This window comes from Mastigoproctus giganteus, chromosome 5, assembly GCF_048544385.1.
Source record: "Mastigoproctus giganteus isolate SK-2022 chromosome 5, ASM4854438v1, whole genome shotgun sequence".
NCBI lineage: Eukaryota > Metazoa > Arthropoda > Arachnida > Uropygi > Thelyphonidae > Mastigoproctus > Mastigoproctus giganteus.
In genome coordinates this window covers 36,290,457-36,309,426 of record NC_143579.1, presented here as the reverse complement: position 1 = coordinate 36,309,426, position 18,970 = coordinate 36,290,457, and the positions used below count along the sequence as shown (strand labels likewise).

Below are 18,970 nucleotides of genomic sequence, written 5' to 3'. Positions count from 1 at the left end.
ACCAAATGATGTTGCCAACGGCAAATACTAAATGAGAAGTATTCAAGGAAGTAATCTTGTAAGCTACTAGGCTTTTTGTCCCAACTAAGAAATACTGTTCAAGGTTTAGGCCTAAATGGATGTCAGAAGAACTAGTGAGACTCGTGGCAGAAAAGAAAAATGCGTGTGATGTATATAAATTATCAGGTGACACAGCGTATGGTAGATATAAACTAGTCTGTAATCAAGTCACAAAGGAGATTAGGCAAGCGAAGGCATTTTGCAAGAAATCTTTGGCAAAGGATGCAAAAGAAAAACAGCGAAGACTTCTTTACTTCAATCAACTTGAGAAGTGGATGAATCAGATTGGTCCACTTGATATCAATGGTTCGATTGTTGATGATCCTGCTCAGATAGCTGAAAAACTGAATGAGTATTTTGCATCTACATTCACACATGAATAATTCTGTAGGAAAGTGGTGGATAGAAGCTTATTAAACTCTAACAGGGAACTAAATCATTTTGTAACATTTTTCAAACTATAACAGGGAGCTAAAGGAATTTTTAATAACTGAGAGCAGAGTGGAGGAGAAATTGTTGAAGTTAAACATAAGAAAGGCACCTGGGGTGAATGGAATCTATCCAGTTATATTGAAGGAGGTGAAAAGGAAGTAAGCAAAACCTTAGTCTTAATTATGAGAGCATCCTTGGACTCGGGGAAGTCTCCACGGACAGCAGATGTGCAAATGTATCCCCAATTCACAAAGGGGATCGAAGGGTGACATGAGTAATTACAGACCAGTTAGTTTAACTTCTGTTCCGGGTAAAAAAATGGAGTCACTGGTTAAAGATGTATTGCAGACTCATCTAGACAAGACTACAGCAATAATTCAGTCACAGCGTGGGTTTGTTAAGGGAAAGTCTTTTCTGACAAATCTGATTGGATACTATGATGTGGTTACAAAGGAACTGGTTGCAAAAAATAACTCTGATATCATATACTTGGATTTCAGGAAAGCTTTTGACACTATGTGCGTGGAAGACTGTAGAAATTGGAGCAGTATGGTATTAAGGGCAAGGTGCTACAATGGATAAAAGGGTGACTGGGTGGGGGAAGACAGAGAATAGTAATCAATGGACACTGCTCTTTGGGGACTAATGTTATTAGTGGAGTCCCCCAGGGTTCGGTGTTGGGTCCACTGTTGTTTTGTATATCAGGCTTAATGTCGAAGTTTGCAGATGATACAAAGGTTGGCAGGATTGTGAATTGTGAATAACAGTAATGGCAGTGTGCTACTGCTACAGAATCTAGAAAAGTTGGGCAGATGGGCTGAGAAGTGGTAACCGAAGTTTAACACTGACAAATGCAAAGTACTGCATATGGGTAGAAGTAACCACAGAGAAACATACCAACTGTGTGGTACTACACTTAGTGCAGTCAGATATGAAATTTTCTGAGCAGTGCAGACAGGTTGTAAGAGCAGGTCATGGAATATTGTCAATGAATACAGGAATTTTGCTAGTGAGGAAAAGGAGGTGATTATCCCTTTGTATAATCCAATGGTCAGGCAAGCCTTGAGTACTGTGTAGAAGTCTGAAGGTTTCATTTTAGGAAGGGTTGTAGAGTTGCTAGAATGAGTACAGAGAAGTGAAACAAGATTGGTGAGGGGAATGAAGGAGCGTCTTACCAAGAAAGGCTTCAGTTCTGCAAATTGCAGCATCTGGAGACTAGGCACCTGTGAGGTGATCTGATTGAGGTGTATAAGGCCTTGAATGGATTGAGCATGCTCACTGCTAATGGCATTCTTCCTCTTGCCCAGATTAATTGCCTGAGGGGGCATAAATTCAAATCGAGGAAAGACAGTTGTAGAATAAATGTGTGGAAATTTGCCTTTAGCCAGCTTGTGGTTGATTGCTAGAAGTTTAAATAAATTCAAGACAGAACTAGACAAACATTTGAAGCAAATAGATAGGTAAAATGGAAAGGGGTTTTTTTTTTTTTTTTGGTTGATTCTGTATAAGCTTGCTTGCATCATATGCCTCTACTAATGCAAATGTGGCACAAACTACCTTCCTTATGGTTTGTCAAACATGCTCCACGAGTTTGTAAGTCTGTATAGAACTTTGTTTCATTGAGGTATCGCTTGTATGTAGCCTTCCATCTTTGAAAAAGCATCAACAATAGCGGAATTTGGGAAGTTCAGACGAGTTGTAGTTGCATGCACAGAAAGTTTACTGATGTGGCATCCAACTGCCATCCATGTTAAAGCAGTACAATATGGCCACTGAAGTCCAAATTCTGTTCCATGACCCATAGTGGCTTCTAATGTACTGCTGCTGTACTGCCCCACAAGATTTATAGTGGTATGTCTGAAGCATGCAGGGAGGAGGGGCTTCTAGCAAAGTACAAAATAGCAATATTTGTGGAAGTGTTTAAATACCTTTGCCTCCTGCTCATGATGTGCAAGTAAGCACCAAAACAGCTGTCTTGATGCATAGTGCCACATTACTAATAATTAAAATTATATTTTCTTTAGAGAAGTGTTATTTATTAGTAGTGCAACACGGAACAATTGATGGGGTGGCTTCACAATTTGAGAAATTAATACCTTATTATACATACTTAACTGTGCCATCCTATTAAGAACATCCTGCACATCATTTACCTTTCTAGTCTGATTTCATATCCAACGCTTGAGTTGTTCTTTCCACAAATTTCAGCTCTCTCCTGTGCTACTCGTTCTGCAACCTATTAGAAAGAAAAAAGAACTCTAGATTGCAAATGATAGTGTGAGATGAATCACAGAAATTTTAACTTTTATTCTGAGTTGAATCAAATTCAATTTAAAAAATTGCATTCTGATCCATATCATACAAAATCAATAGTAAAGAAATAGATATATTAGCTGTTTAACAACTAATAAATACACTACATACTACAGGAACTACCTAAATATGCATTCTACATAGCTGCCAACAGAAAAGGCTCAGTGGCATTTGCTTTATTGTTAGACTTTCCTCACCACTGATTAAGCAGTCTGCCTTCAAAAATAAAACTATACAAGGCTTGTGGGTAAGATGTAAACCTGAATTAGTGATAATGTTAACTGTAATTGTATATTTTACATCAATGGTAGGAGCCAAAGTAGAAAATTTTTGTGATGCATTTTATGCTGACGAATGCTTAAATACTCAAGAACAAATTATCATTATGGATGGCTTTGCCCTGTTTCTTCATCACTATTTGGCTCTGCCACATAAGCAATCCAAGCATCTGAGGTAATTAAATTAATCCCCAATACATTTGCAGGCATCTCTCTCAGTGTTTAATAAAGGCTCCTTCATGAAAGGAATGGATAATTGGGAGCCGCTGTGGGTGTGCACTGAACTTATCTGCAATTCCTTACTAACCTTCGCACTTTCACCTTTATTTAGTACAATATAAAAATAAAATGAAGTCAAAAAAAAATTGAGCAGGTCAACATTTAGTGAAAAACAAAACAAAAATTTAGCTAGCATTCACATAGATATAGTGAAAATTTCATTACTTAAGTATAACAAAACTTCAGTATTCTATGACTACATTCAACAGTCAACAAGAGTCACTTTCTGGTCACTGTGTTACCAAAAGTTGTCAAAAACTCACCTATAAAACTGTAGTGTTTAATTCCATGATAAATATGGCATCTATACATCTTTTAAAATTGTTGGGAATAATTATAGCTAATGAAGTACTCAAAAAATTACAAACTACAGTGGATTCCGGTTATTTGGGCCACCGGTTAATCGGGACAGCCGTTTATTTGGGACAAATCTTAAAAACCAGAACCCAATCAAGAAAATAGCCAGGGTTTCTTCTTCTTCAAGAGGAGTGTTTCCATTTACAATGGGTTTCCTCAGCCTACAATTATTTCTTGTTAGGAATTTTTTCCCGCCATAAAGTGTGGTTCAAGGTGTCTTGGTCGGTTAAGCCTCAGGCTGTCATGCACTCCAGTACTCCATCCATCCATGTCCTCCTAGGTCTTCCTCTTCTCCTTCTTCCAGGAGGTATCCATTCCAGGATAGCCTTTGGATATCTGTTTTCTTGCATCCGTCTTACATGTCCATACCATGTTAGATGCTTTTCTTTGATGGTGTCAATAATAGTCTTTTTCACGTCCATTTTTTCCCTTATGTTTTCATTCCGTTTTCTGTCTCTTCTAGAAGTTCCTGCTGAGCGTCTCCAAAAATCCATTTCTGTGGAGAGTAATTTGTTTTCCGCTCGCCTATTCAATGTCCAGGTTTCCGCTACATACAATAGAAGACTTTGTACAATCGTTTGAAATATAAGTTTCTTTGTTTTATTTAGGATATTTTTGCTCCACAGAACAGAGTTTAACATGCCGATAGCCTTTCTGCCATCTGTAATTCTCTTATTGATCTCTGCTTGGGATGATCCATCACTTTGTAAGATTGATCCCAAATATTTGAATTTATCGACTTGTTTAATTTTAAAACCTGCAATATTTAGAATGTGTCCTGGCCCTGAAGACAACATTTCAGTCTTGCTAAAATTGATTTTTAGACCCCATTGTTTATATTCCTCAAACAATTGACGACATGCATACTTTGCATCTTCTAAGTCTTGTGCTATCACCACCTGATCATCTGCAAAAAGTAAATTGTGAATATAGGTGTTCTTATTAATCGGCAATCCCATTTTATTACATTTTTTTGACCAGGATCTTAGGCAGATGTCGATATAAATTTTGAAAAGTGTTGGTGACATGCAACAACCTTGTAATAAGCCTTTTGAAGTGTGGAATTCAGGTGACAAAGCTGATCCCACTTTAATTCTGCATCTATTATTCCTGTAAATTGCCTTAATAATGTTAATCAGTTGTCCATCAATATTTGCCTCTTTCAGTGCTTCCCATAAAAGTTTTCTTGGAACACTGTCATATGCCTTTTCAAGGTCAATGAAAATCATAAAAATTTTTTTTCCTTTTGATTGGCATTTTTCAAGGATCTGTCGTACTGATGAGATATGACCTATACATGACCTCCCAGCTGAAAAACCACTTTCTTCTTCTGATACCTCGATTCGGGCTTCTAAATGGTTCCTGATCCATTTTCCAAGGATCTTTAACAGTGGGTTCAGGACGCATATTCCTCTGTAATTTGAACAGCTTTTCTGATCGCCCTTCTTATAAATTGATGTAATATATCCTGTTATCATTTCTTTCGGTATTTCTTCTCCTCTCAGTATACTATTTAACAGTTTTTGTATCAGAACAGCCACTCCTCTTCCTCCATATTTCAGAAGTTCCATGTAAACTCCTCCAGGCCCAGGTGATTTGCCATTCCTTCCTTTCTTTAGCAGTGGATTCCGGTTATTTGGGCCACCAGTTAATCGGGGCAGCCGTTTATTTGGGACAAATCTTAAAAACCAGAACCCAATCGAGAAAATAGCCAGGATTTACTTCGCTTAATTGGGACAAAATGCCGTTTAATCGGGGCAGGAGACCGCAGCACTGGAGATTACCCTACGATTGTCTCCGACCGTACCACATAGTTCGGTCAGATTTCTGGAGATCACAACCATAAAACAATTAGCAGTCACCTGTTTATTGGGCTTTTCTGTTAGTGCAATCTATCATAAACGGATAGTAAACTCGATCTTGAACGATGTTACCGTAAGAACTTATCAACAACATTGTTCTAAGTATGGACAGGTGGTGCAAAGCCTGCATCGACATCAGGCATGGCCATATCTCCTACTGAGGACCACCTCTTACCTTTGTTCCATCTTTGGCAGTGATGCATCTGTATCATGGCAGCCAGTGCTATGTTGCCATTTTTGAATAAAGTCCCTCTGTACCGTTTTGTTTCCGTTGTTGTGTTGGTGTTGTTTCCTTCATCATTTCTGTACCTCACAAGGTTCCTTTGGTATGCTTTTCCCATATCCAGGCCACTCCTATGAGAAGCTACAGGTGAAAACCTGACTGGTCCTTAAATTTTGCACACCAGTGTATTTTGTTCTGGTACTTTCTTTTGATTAAATAAAATTATTCTATATCTCCTCATAACTTTTTATACTGCTTTCTATTTCACCTATTTATTTCCTCCAATAGTTTTAGTTCTTACTTGAATTTATTTAAGCTATCAACTTCCACAACAATACATGGAAGTTTGTTCGAGAAATTCAATCAACCATCCACTCGCTAAAGGCAAACTACCACACATCTATTCTGCAACCATTCTTCCTCAATTTGAATTTGTGCTCCATCATGTGTGTAGTCTGAGCAAAAGGAAGAATCCCATCAGCACTGAGCTTGCTCAATACATTCAAAGCCTTAAACACCTCAATCAAATCACCTCACAGGTGCCTAGTCTCCAGATGCTGCAATTTAAAGAACTGAAGCCTTTCTTGATAAGAGCATCAGTTTATTCCCCTCACCAATCTCACAGCTCTTCTCTGTACTAGTTCTGGCAGCTCTAGATCCTTCCTAAAATGAGGATTCCAGACCAGTATACGGTACACAAGATGTGGCCTGACCATTGCCTTATTCCTCTATATCACTGACAAAACTGTACTGGCAGCCTTTCTGCATTGCTTGCACAAATTCATATCTGACTGCACAATTACCCCCCCAAAGGTATTTTTCATTTTCCACTACACTGAGTGTAGTACAATGTAGTACCACACCATTAGTATGTCACTCTGGAGTTACTGCAATCGATATGCAATCCTCTGCATTTTTCAATGTTAAACTTAAATTGTCATTTCTCAGCCCATCTGCCTAAATTTTCTAGATCCTGTTACAGTAGCATATCATCGTTCCTGTCATTAACCACCCTGCCAACCTTTGTGTCATCTGCAAACTTGGACATTAAGCCTAATATGCTTTTATCAATATCATTAATAAATATAGAAAACAACAATGGGCCCAACATCGAACCCTGGGAAACTCGACTAATAACATTAGTCCACAAAGAGCAATGTCCATTGATTCATCATCATCAGCCATTTTCAATCCACTGCAGGATGAAGGCCTCTCCAGCAACTTTCCAGTTCCTTCTGTTTTGTGCACTGGCCATCCATTTACTACCCAAAAACTCATGAATTTCATCTATCCATCTCCGCCTTTGTCTTCCAGGTTTTCTTCTAGCTCCTCTTGGGTACCATTCTGTTATTTTCTTAGTCCATCTGTCATCATGTCTTCGAGCTATGTGTCCTGCCCAAGACCATTTTAGTTCTTTAGTTTTGATAAGAATGTCCTTTACTTGAGTTTGCTGCCTAATCCATGTGTTTCTCTTCTTATCTAACAGTCTGATTCCTAATATAATTCGTTCCATTCTTCGCTGTGTAGTTCTCAGCTTCTCTTCCATTCTTTTGGTGAGTGCACAAGTTTCACTTCCATAAGTCATGGTGGGGAGTATACATTGGTTCATTATTTTACGTTTCAGAAAAACTGGGATATTGCTCTTCAGTATGTGACTATATTTCCTGAATGCTATCCATCCAAAATTTATTCTTCTCTTGACTTCCAGCCATTTATCATTATTACAACTAATAACTTGTCCCAGATAAGTATATGACTCCACCTTTTCAATTACTGCTCCTTCAATCATTATTTCCCTTTCTGTGGCATACTTGTTCATCATTACTTTTGTTTTAGCCATATTCATCTTTAGTCCAAAATCCTTACTAACTGTGCATAACTGATTAAGATTTTCCTCTAATTCTTTGGGATCGTGGCTTATGACCACAATGTCATCTGCAAATCGTAAATGGTTTAGGTACTCTCCGTTCACATTGACTCCTTTCTGCGACCAGTCTAATCTTCTGAAAGCTTCCTCAAGGGCAGCAGTAAATAGCTTCGGAGATATTGTGTCTCCTTTCTCGATTTTAAATTTCCTACTGTCTTTGTCTAATAGAGGAGGTAGCACTCTCCAATTTCTGATTTATCTCCTTTCTTATGCAGCAAAACTATGATTGCATTATTCCACTGCTTAGGCATCATCACACCTTTTCTAATGCACTTTGTGAAGAGCCTTGCCAGTTTTTGTGTTATGTCTCTTCCTCCCAATTTTAACAATTCTACAGTAACTTCATCTTCCCCCGGGCTTTCTGATTCTTCATTTTCTTCAATGCATGTTCTACCTCATCAGGAAGAATATTGGGTATGTTGTATGTGTTGCTACTTTGCAATCCATCTTCCCCACTGCTGGCATCATTCTCCCACTCAACCATCCCTGTATCCATAGCAGCAACTTGCCCTTAATGCCACACTGTACCAATTTGTACAGCAGTCTTTTATGTGGAACAGCATCAACAGCAGCTTTCCTGAAATCCAAGTATATGATATCAAAATTATTTTTTGCATCCAGTTCCCTCGTGATCTCATCATAGTATCCAACCTTAGGGGCGCCTCCGTAGCCAGGTGGGCAGGAGCAGCAGTGTGCAGCACATGCTTCTTAATTAGACTGGGGTTTGAGCCTGTGACCACCAAATAAGAAGGATGCGGAAAGGTCAGAGAATGACCACCGCATATCCCCGGAGCAATATGACCTTAGTTGCTAATGATCCTAAAAACCAAATAACAACAACCAACCTTAGGTAATCCGAGGGCCACATTAAAAAAAAAAAGATCAATCCGAGGGCCACATCCAGAATAATAAATACAGTAGAGATATTAAAATATTTGGACAGTCCTACCATTAAGTTTAACAAGGTTTAGTCCTACTGTTAGGTTTAGCAAGCACTTCTAAAATTTCATAATAAAGGAAAGTCACATTGCTTATAAAGTTTTTATTGAAACAGTAGACAAGATACAATTGTTTATAATTATTATTCATTTTAATGAGAGCTCTGCGGTTGTTTGTTTTCATTTAATAACTTAGCTATATTTACGCTTGTAGTTACCAATCGCAATAGCTATATTGATGTTACCAATTGTAGTTACCAATCGCAGTAAATGTGAAAGTGATTTATCAGTCAATGAACATCTGTATTTGGATTTTATGAATTTCATTGTTGAAAAAGTGCTTTCGCAAAGATATGTGTTCCAGAGCATTGAGCGCATCTTGAGTCCAAAGTCCCTCAATTTCAGATAGCACTCTCTTGGTAATAATTTTAAAAAATCTTCTCCTTTTTCAATTATGCCAGTGTAAAAAGGGTCGGATTGCAAATCACACAATTCCAGTTGGAGGTCAGATCTTATGTTTTCAGTGCTGACAGTCAATGGTTGAATGAAAACTGAAATATCTTCTTCAATTTCCTTAATATCGCCAAATCAATTCTCAAAGTCCTTCATGATTGTTTCAAGACACTTTATATGAGTTGAAAATTATGTTCTATCAAAATTCTTCATTTCTTCAATTTGTTTTTTGCAATTGGGAAAAAACGTAAAAATATTATTGGCCAATGTTGATTTCAAAAGCTTCAATTTACTTTTAAAATCATTCAAATGACCATATAAGTTGGCAATATTCTGTTGTTTTCCCTGCAGCTATAAGTTCAGCTCATTCAAATGGTTGGTCATATCTGTTAAAAATGCAAGATCAGATAAAAAGGTGGGATCTTGCATCTGATTTTCAAGTTCTGTTGTGTCAGGCTTCACTTTGTTTTTAAGAAATATGGGTATTTCTTTCCAAATGGCAAAAAAGTGCTCCAGACATTTTCCAGCACTTAACCAGCGAATATCAGAATGGGGGAGCAAATCGCCATATGCAGCATCCATTTCACTCAAGAAATCGCAAAACTTACGATGGGTCAGAGATCTATAACCTCCTCGTATAATATTGGTTACTTTTACAGCTACTTTCATGGCATGAGTCGATGTAGAGATTTTCCACAGAGTGCTTCTTGATGAATGATGCAATGAATGGTAAGGTAGTTAATATTATTTTGTTTCAGTAATCCACAAAACCCAATTCCAGTCCCCATCACAGCTTTGGCCCCATCAGTGACAATGCAGGAACATTTATCGAATCCTCCATAATTTATAGTTTTGAACTGCTTCGAAAATGTCAGTACCTTTAGTGGTCCCATGCAAAGATATAAGACTGAGCAGTTCTTTATTCATAGTAAAGTCCTCCTGAATAGTTCGAACAAAAATTAAAAGTTGAATTACGTCTGCTTGATCAGTGCTTTCATCCAGACACAATGAAAAGTACCCACATTTTGCCATTGAATCACACAGCTTTTTTGAAACATATTGATCCATGTGTCCTACACGTCCTACACATCCATGTGTCTACACGTAATGCCACTGTTTCGAACTTCTCGGCTAATTTCGGCTCATTAAATTGTTTTGCCATTTCACATTTCTTCACAATCACACCATTACTAAAAGGCTTTTTTGCTTTCACTAACTCCAATACTACTTTGTACGAAGCGGCAAGGCTAGAACTTCGTGCAGTGGTAAGTTTAGCAAAAAAACTCGTTTGATGCATCAATTTCTTCTTATATCTGCAATAATGATGCTTCTTGATTCCCCAATATACATATGAAATCTTTTACTGTGTAATGTAGTGTAGTGTCATTTCACATTATACTCTTTAGGCACTGACAAAACTTGCATGCAAACAAGACATTGAATTTTATTCTTGTTGTTTGTAATCAAATAGTCTGATTCTCATTGGCTTTGATACACTTGCTTTTCTTCTTCAATTTTTCTTTTCTTGTGAGACATGGTTGTTCGACGATAAGTAATTTATTAAGTAGAAGTTGGTTGGTTGGTTGGTTGGTTGGTCGGTCATTTGGTTTTTAGGAGCATTAGCAACTAAGACCATATTGCTCCATGATATGCGGTGGTCATTCCCTGACCTTTCCACATCCTCAATATTTGGTGGTGACGGGCTTGAAACCCGGTCTAATCAAGAAGCGTGCGCTACGCGCTGCTCCTTCCCACCTGACTATGGAGGAGCCATTAAGTAGAAGTGAAGTACATTTTAACCTCCATTCGCCGAATCCGCTACCAAGGCCGTAGCCTATCCGCGGTAATGTCAGAGAATGGGATTTTTCCTAACTTTTAGAATTCAATTTTGTTAATAAATAAATAAATAATAACCGAACAATAAACAATTCCTATCTGGCCACTTAGCCTCATGCAAGGAGAATCAACTTTGATTTTCTATCCATTGATCCTAATTGGATGAGTTGACATCCCTGCCACTTGGAGGCGTGCCACTACTACCCAGCAATCTAAATCTTCTTTTAAAGACTTCCGAAACGTACTTATTAAAATAAGTAAATAACCTTTTATCAGTGAACATAACATGGAGTCTCTCTTTCTCCAGATAGCCAATTGATAGTTCCAATTCCATTCTCAAGTCAACATAATAATTGCAGTCAAGCATAACATGCTCAGATGTTTCAAGCTCTCCACATTTACACAACCCATTTTCTTTAAGTCCAAGCTGAAAGAGTCTCAATGCCAATCCATGTCCAGTTAACAAAAACGTAGAACAAAGACCAAACTGTTGCCACAACTTTCTTTTAACATCAATTATATTAATTCTCGGCAAAAACATAAAGGTCTGTCGTCCTTTTTCAGATGTTTCCCATTCCATTTGCCATCTAATTTTAACTTCTTCTAAAACTCTGTTCTTTTCATTTTTAACATCTGCTCTTGTATAAATTTTTCCTGGTTCTGGACAAGTTCTTATTCTTACTATTGTCTTCCTGATGTTTCGCTTAGTAAGATTAGCATTAGCATTAGCATTAGCAGAGGCATTTTATGCAAGAAAGCAAGCTTATGCAGCATCAGCCAAAAAAAAAAAAAAAAAAAAAACCCACTTCCACTTCACCCCTCTGTTCGTTCAAAATACCTGTCCAGCTGAACCTTAAACTTATTTAGGCTATCAACCTCCACCACAAGGGATGGAAGTCTGTTCCACCGACCAACCACCCGCTGGCTAAAGGCAAATTTCCTCACGTCTATCCTACATCTGTCTTTCCTCAATTTGAATTTATGCCCTCTCAAGTGATTTTTCTGAGATAGAGGAAGAATCCCATCAGCATTGAGCATGCTTAAACCATTCAAGGCTTTATACACCTCTATCAGATCACCTCGCTGGTGCCTAGTCTCCAGACACTGTAATTTGCAAAACTTAAGCCTTTCTTCGTAAGAGCACCCCTTTGTTCCATTCACTAATCTTGTTGCCCTTCTCTGTACTCGTTCCAGCAGCTCTACATCCTTCTTGAAATGAGGCCTCCAGACCTGTATACAGTACTCTAGGTGTGGCCTGACCATCGCCTTATACAATGGAATAATCACCTCCTTATCCCTGCTGGAAAAATTCCTGTATATCATTGACAATACTCCATGAGCTACTCTTGCAGCCCGTCTGCACTGCTCAGAGAACTTCATATCTGCCTGCACAACCACCCCCAAGTCCCTTTCATTCTCTATCACTGTCAGTGTAGTACCACAGAGTTGATACGTTGCTCTGGGGTTGCTGTTTCCCATGTGTAGTACTTTACATTTGTCAATGTTAAACTTCATTTGCCACCTCTCAGCCCATCTGCTCAACCTTTCCAGATCCTGTTGCAGCAGCATAGTGTCAGTAGTGTCCTTGACAACCCTGCCAACCTTTGTATCGTCTGCAAACTTGGACATTAAGCCAGATATACCATCATCAATATCATTTATAAATACAGAAAACAATAATGGACCCAACACTGAGCCCTGAGGGACTCCACTAATAACATCAGTCCACGATGAGCAGTGTCCATAGATATCCAACTCCAGCTATTAATACTACATACTGGACTGGCAACCTACCTGATATTACCTGCAAGGCTTCTGTAGACACCGTCCGACATGCCCGAGTAATCCCTAGTAATGCAAATCTTTGTGCTTGTACTAGGTGTTTTTGAATAACCTTATTCCCAATCCTATAAACGCAGGCTCCGGCAGCATAACACATTATAGGTGAAAATAAACAATCATATAACAGATTGAGGCCTCTACCTTTTATACCCCAATCTCTTCTAATCACCCTCCGGAGCTTGGCATATAAGGTTTTAATTTTAACTTTTAAATACTTAACGTGTTCTGTAAAGAACAAACGTTCTTCAATCATTAAGCCTAAATATTTTGTTACTTGTGCATATCGAACGGCACTCCCCATCAGCCGTACAGTAGGAGCTCTATTCATGCTTAGTCTTCCCTTGAGCAACATCTGAACCGTCTTTTCCTTTGAGACCTGCAATTTATGTTTCCTTGTCCATATTTCTAATGTTCTCAAAGCTTCTTCTGCTTTGCTTTCTATGGAAGATCTGGAATTTCCCTGAACCATCATTACCAGATCGTCAGCATAAGCTATCTTTGTGACACCAGGCATTTCTTCATTTAAATATTCATCAAAGACCATGTTCCACGCAAAGGGGCCAATCACCGAGCCTTGTGGACATCCTTTATTAACTTTCCTAGTTATCTCTGTATATCTTGTTTTAACTACTACTTCCCTATTGGAAAAGTAGCTTCTAAATGTATTATATAATTTTGTTGTACATACTTCTTTAATTCTAGACATGATGCCTCCCCAGCATAAGTGGTCAAAAGCACCCTTAAAATCAATAAATACACCCAAACAATACCGTTCCTCACTGTCCTCCACCGCTTGAAGCAATCTATATACCGCATCTTCAGTTGATGAGTCTTTCTTAAAACCATATTGGTTTTGTGATGACATATTTCTTGAATCATACCTCATCATAAGACGGTTCATACATAGTCTTTCATATATCTTGCCCAAAACAGAGAGGAGGGCAATTGGACGATATGTACCAGTTTCATTAAGCATACGATCTGTTCCTTTTATAAGTAATTTTATCTGTGCTCTCTTCCACTCATCCGGAAAGGCACCCTCTTCTAAACATCGATTATACAGATTTAAATATAATTCTGGAGCCATTTGAAAAGATCTTTTCATAACCAAAACTTCTATTTTATCTAGGCCCGGCGATTTACCATCCTTCGCCTGGCCCATGGCCGTTGTCAACTCTTCTAACGTAAACTGTTCTTCTGGTGTCACAACAATATTTTGACCATCTATTTCTAATTCATTGTCTTCTTCATTTTCACCTGGAAAGAGATCGTCCAATATCCTGTTCACTGATTCTTCCCAAGTTAAAGTTTGACTATTTTCATTGCCAATAGTGCTCATTATTTCCAATAGGCTTCTTTTATTAGTTAATAATTTAAAAATAGAATTCCATGGATCCCTAGATCCTTGTTTGCTCACATATTCCCTCCACTTATTCTGTTTAGCTTTACAGATAGCTGTAACATATTCTTTACGACAAGCTTTATACATATTTTTATACACCTCACACAAATCTAAATCTCCAATTCTTCTTACAGCCTGGAACTTTCTTCTTAAGTGAAAAGTCTCTCTCCTTTTTTCAGATAATTCAGTACTCCACCAGAATACTGGCCTATTAACCTTATACCTTTTCTTCATACTACTAGAACATGCATCTTTTAAAATAACAGTTAATTGTTTAACATAATCATTTGATGTCAGGCCCACCCAATTTATTTCATTAATACTACTCAAAAACACCTGCTCAAACTTGGGCCACCTTGCAGTTTTATCCATAAATCTATCAATATCATTCAATATTCTCACTGAATCATTTATAACAGAGGAGAAAGAGATGCTGTTATGATCACTAGTAGTATGATGTTCTATCACTTTCCAATTTCTAATATTATCCACAATAGAGGTAGTCGCCAAAGTTAAATCAATATATGACTGTCCATGTACCGTGGAATAAGTAGGAGCATGTCCTGTCACATTTAACACCTCCATACCTGAGGCAGCAATGAATTCCTCCAGCATCACTCCTCTTTCATCGGATACATCACTACCCCACAATGGAGAACAAGCATTAGAATCCAAGGCAACCACTACATTACAAGAGCCAACTAATTCATATAATTTATCTAAATACTTTATATGTTGTTCCATTCCTTCTGATGGCTGGCAATATACTGTAACAACATACAACTTGCCACATTTCCCTATAATTTCACAACAAACATGTTTCTCATCACACAGTGATAACACTTGTGTTACAACCACTTCAGGATCTCTAATTACTATGGCCGTCATTGGATTATCACCTTTAGAAACAATTCTATATCTAATAGGATAACCTGCTACTTTACCTTTAATTACATATGGCTCCTGCAAGAGGGCCACCGAGAAATCTTCACATTCCATTATATGATTTATTTGCAATGCAACTGCCTTAGCTCTTTGTGCATTTAGTTGTAAAATTTTAATATACTTATCCATAATTAATTTTTCTTTTATGAATGTCTAAGGCCCTTTGATACTCAATACACTTTTTATCCACGGCAGCATGAGCAGTCTCTTCATTCTTCCCTTTACAATTACAACACTCGGGCTGTTTCCCTCTATTTGGACAGTCTTTAAACAAATGTTCTTTGGAACAGTGACCACATCGCATCTCTCTCCTACAATACTTTGCAACATGGCCAAAAGCAAGGCATTTATAACATTGAGTAATTGAATATATCTCTTTAAATTTGTAGGCCATCCATCTCACAAATAATCTTACTCTATCCTTAACATTATTCCATAATATAGGAGATAACTGTAAAATCCAGTTATTCAACTGTGTATTCCTATTCCTATTTACGGTTAAAATCTCAATATTTTCTTTAAACTTCTTTTCACTTATATCACAGTCTTTAAAGTTTTTCACCCACAATTGCTGCAATAGTTCTTCTTTCTCTACATCTTTTTCCACATCAAATAATACAATTCTAGGATATACAGGTTTAGGCACAATATACTTTAATCCTAAGTCCTGAATTTTGGAACACGATTTCAACTTTGTCAGATCATCATTTGTTTCAGCTTCTACCAGGACTCCCCTATCTCTTATTGGTTTTAAGTTCCGAACTTTAAGGTTTGATAACATCAGCCTTATTTATTTTAAGATATCCACTTTAACATCTTCGCTCATTTTATGTTTATCTGTCGTTGCTTTAATAATCATAACCTTTGACACTGTATCTTCAAGTTTATTTTTCACAATAGTAGAATAACTTTGTTTTTCCTGCTTTCTTTTTACTTTCTCTTTCAATAAGACATTCTCAAGATATACTTCTTGCACCTTTTGTTCCAATTTATCCCATTTTTCCAAAATAATTCTTATCACTGCAATAGGGACTTTACTTTGCTCATTCCACAAAAACGAGCTTAATTCACTCCTTATTTCTCTAACGTAATCAAAACCTTCCATACTCGGCCGCTCACTTACACTGTTTTTTCGTTTTCTCTTCTTATGTTTTTCCCCATCGCTTAGTTCTTGTTTATCTTCCACTTTTTTTGACTTTTTACTTTTACTTCCTTTTTGCAAAGATTGGGAAGTACCTGGTAATGATGTTGATCTTGTCTTTACTGGTGTTCTCTGTAAAGTTTTTCCAATAAAGATATCCTGTTCCACTAGTTCCTGGGCTGAAAAAAAAATTTCTTTTGTCAAATCTTGTCGTTCACCTTTAGTAATAACGTTCACAACTGGCTGTACTTCTTGATCATCCATCCTTATCAAATCTTCCTCACTTGAAGAGGCAGAAGAAGAAGACATAATGTATAATATAAAACTCTATATTTACAATTAAAAACTGAAATCTAACAACAGAAACCAGTAACTATTTACAAATATACAATCGATGTAAGCAAACAAGGAGCCACAATCCACCTGTCAAAATGGAATATTAAAATTGCACTTAGAAAATCTATTCAATAAATGCGTCTAAAACACTTTGCCCAAGTTTAACAGGCAAAGGTACCAGAGGATCGACTCATGAATTTGTACCAATAAGGCAAACTGTGCCAAAGGGCATGGAAATGCTCACAATTTAACTAAGAGCACGGAAATGCTCTAACACACCTCAAGAGGAGAAAATTTGAACACCCCCTCTTGAGTCAAATTTATTAACGAGAACTCGTCCCCTTTGATCTGTCTGGCTCAACTTCGCCAGGTAGGAGTATCACCCCTACCCGCCCGCCCCGGACCACGAGGAGGTGTGAGCCTTAGACGCTTAGTTTTATTTGCCAGAAAATGCAATCAATAACTTATGTCTCACACAAGCTAAATGGCACAATACAATCAGCAAAAATAAAACATTGCCCAGCGTCGCCTCCGGGGCAGAAGTGAAGTACATAGTAGCATAGTGGCATAGTGTTTTGTGAAAGGTGCCACCTGTGGTTTCCCACATCTGCACCATGGTACTTTGTGAAGAAGTACAGAATCTCTGTAAAAGCCAGAAAAAGTGTAATGTCTGGTTTCTGTCAGAGTAGTGTTATGTTTTGTTGTTGTGTCTCTGGCTGCTTGGCCGCAGAGCCCCTAGTGGGACCCCACGTTGCCCGCCGCCACCACCACCACTGGGAGGTGAGCCAGGCTGCCCATTATACTCTGGCTGGCCTTTGCCAGGGTTGCCTAAGCTTCCTGACAAAGGTCAAGTGAAAAAAATAATAATAATAAATAAATAAATAATAAAAAATAAATAAATAAATAATAAAAAATAAATAAATAAATAAAAAATATATATATATATTAAAAAAAAAAGTGGAGGGGGGAGAAAACAGAGCAGGAGTACAAGTTAGAAGGAACAGAAAGAGGGAAAGGAGGATGGACTGAAGTTAAGGAGCAGTCCGCTCTTTGTGAGGTGAAAATAGGGGTCTGGGACTGGGAGTTAAAGTAGCAGGGGACAGGTGCCCCTGCATGATTACCAGAGGCCAATGGACTCTGTATCCCGCACTCAGAAGTTCTCCAGAGTGCCACCAATCCCGCACCAGAACGGTGCCAGCTGATCCTACCCTATAAGGGGTTTGCAGCAGTATCCCGCACTCGATGAGTGCCAGCAGTCCCGCACCAGAATGGTACCAGCAGTGTTCCTACCCATAAAGGATTTGCAAGTTGTCAAGGCAGTGTCCTCTAACGGAGAAGGAGCTAACCCACGCCAGTCTGATTCAGGCCTTGGGCAGCATGATCCAATGTTGTTCTCATTTCAGCAATCTTGGCTAGCCTCAGTGCGAAGATTTCCTGCACATACACAGTTAGTGCCCTGTACGTGTTTTCATCGAGCAGCAGCGAGGACTCTTGGTTACGTGGATTCCTTTGAATTGCGATAGCAAACTTGATTCTACTGTTGTCATAGGCAGGGCACTCATACATGAGATGCCCCCAGGACTCTTCTTCTCCACAATGGCACCGCGAGTCTCTTTCAATCCCCATAGCTGTGAGTTTCTGACGGAAGGGGCCGTGTCCAGTGATAATAAACGTCATGTGCAGACCAGGTGAGAACCAGGGAGGGGGCTCTGGGTGAGTATGGTTTATATTTGGGAGGAATCGCCGCGTGATGTCTCCTTTCTGCGTGGTTTCCCAGCTCTGTTGCCATATCGCTTGTAGGTGTTGGGTGATTCTCCTCTTCTCTATCTTGGGGTCATTTGCAAGATCCAGCTGGAGATTTACTATTTCAGCTGGTGTTCCTTTCCTAAGGTGGTAATATAGGCCTCGCCTGACTACTTCTAGGTAGAGTGGCTGACAACCTGTTAGAACTTGCAAGGCAGGGGTGATAACAGTGCAGCACGCCCTACTAATTGATAGCAGCATGAATCTTTGAATTGTATCCAGCTTCTGTTTGTTTTTTGTTAGTGTAGCTTGTCTATACCAGGTGGAGGCACCATAGCAAGTACAGTAAACCCCCGCTATTCGCGGTATCTGTATTCACGGTCACTGATTTAATATAAAATGAAACTTGAAAAAATGTGAATTTTAAAGCGCCGTGAACATTTTCCGCCATAAAAAAAAAACATGAGCATGGCTAAAATTATCTTTCCCGGTCAAAACAGCGCTCAGCAGGTGGGGGGAGATGGGTGACAAAATCGCGAGCGTGGATGTTTCTCGCTAATCCTTGTTCAGTATGTGTTATGCGCTTGTCGTGGAAAGTTAAGT

General features: G+C 38.5%; 1 protein-coding gene across 1 annotated transcript in view; it reads right to left on the bottom strand.

Moving 5' to 3' along the window:
- The window catches only part of LOC150085304 (ATP-dependent DNA/RNA helicase DHX36-like), a 225,358-nt gene that overhangs the window by 66,252 nt on the left and 140,136 nt on the right, over positions 1 to 18,970 (bottom strand). Inside the window, exon 6 of the mRNA XM_090374521.1 lies at positions 2,646 to 2,728. Coding sequence (XP_090230647.1) covers positions 2,646 to 2,728 — 83 coding nt within the window. The remainder of the gene's footprint in view (positions 1 to 2,645; positions 2,729 to 18,970) is intronic.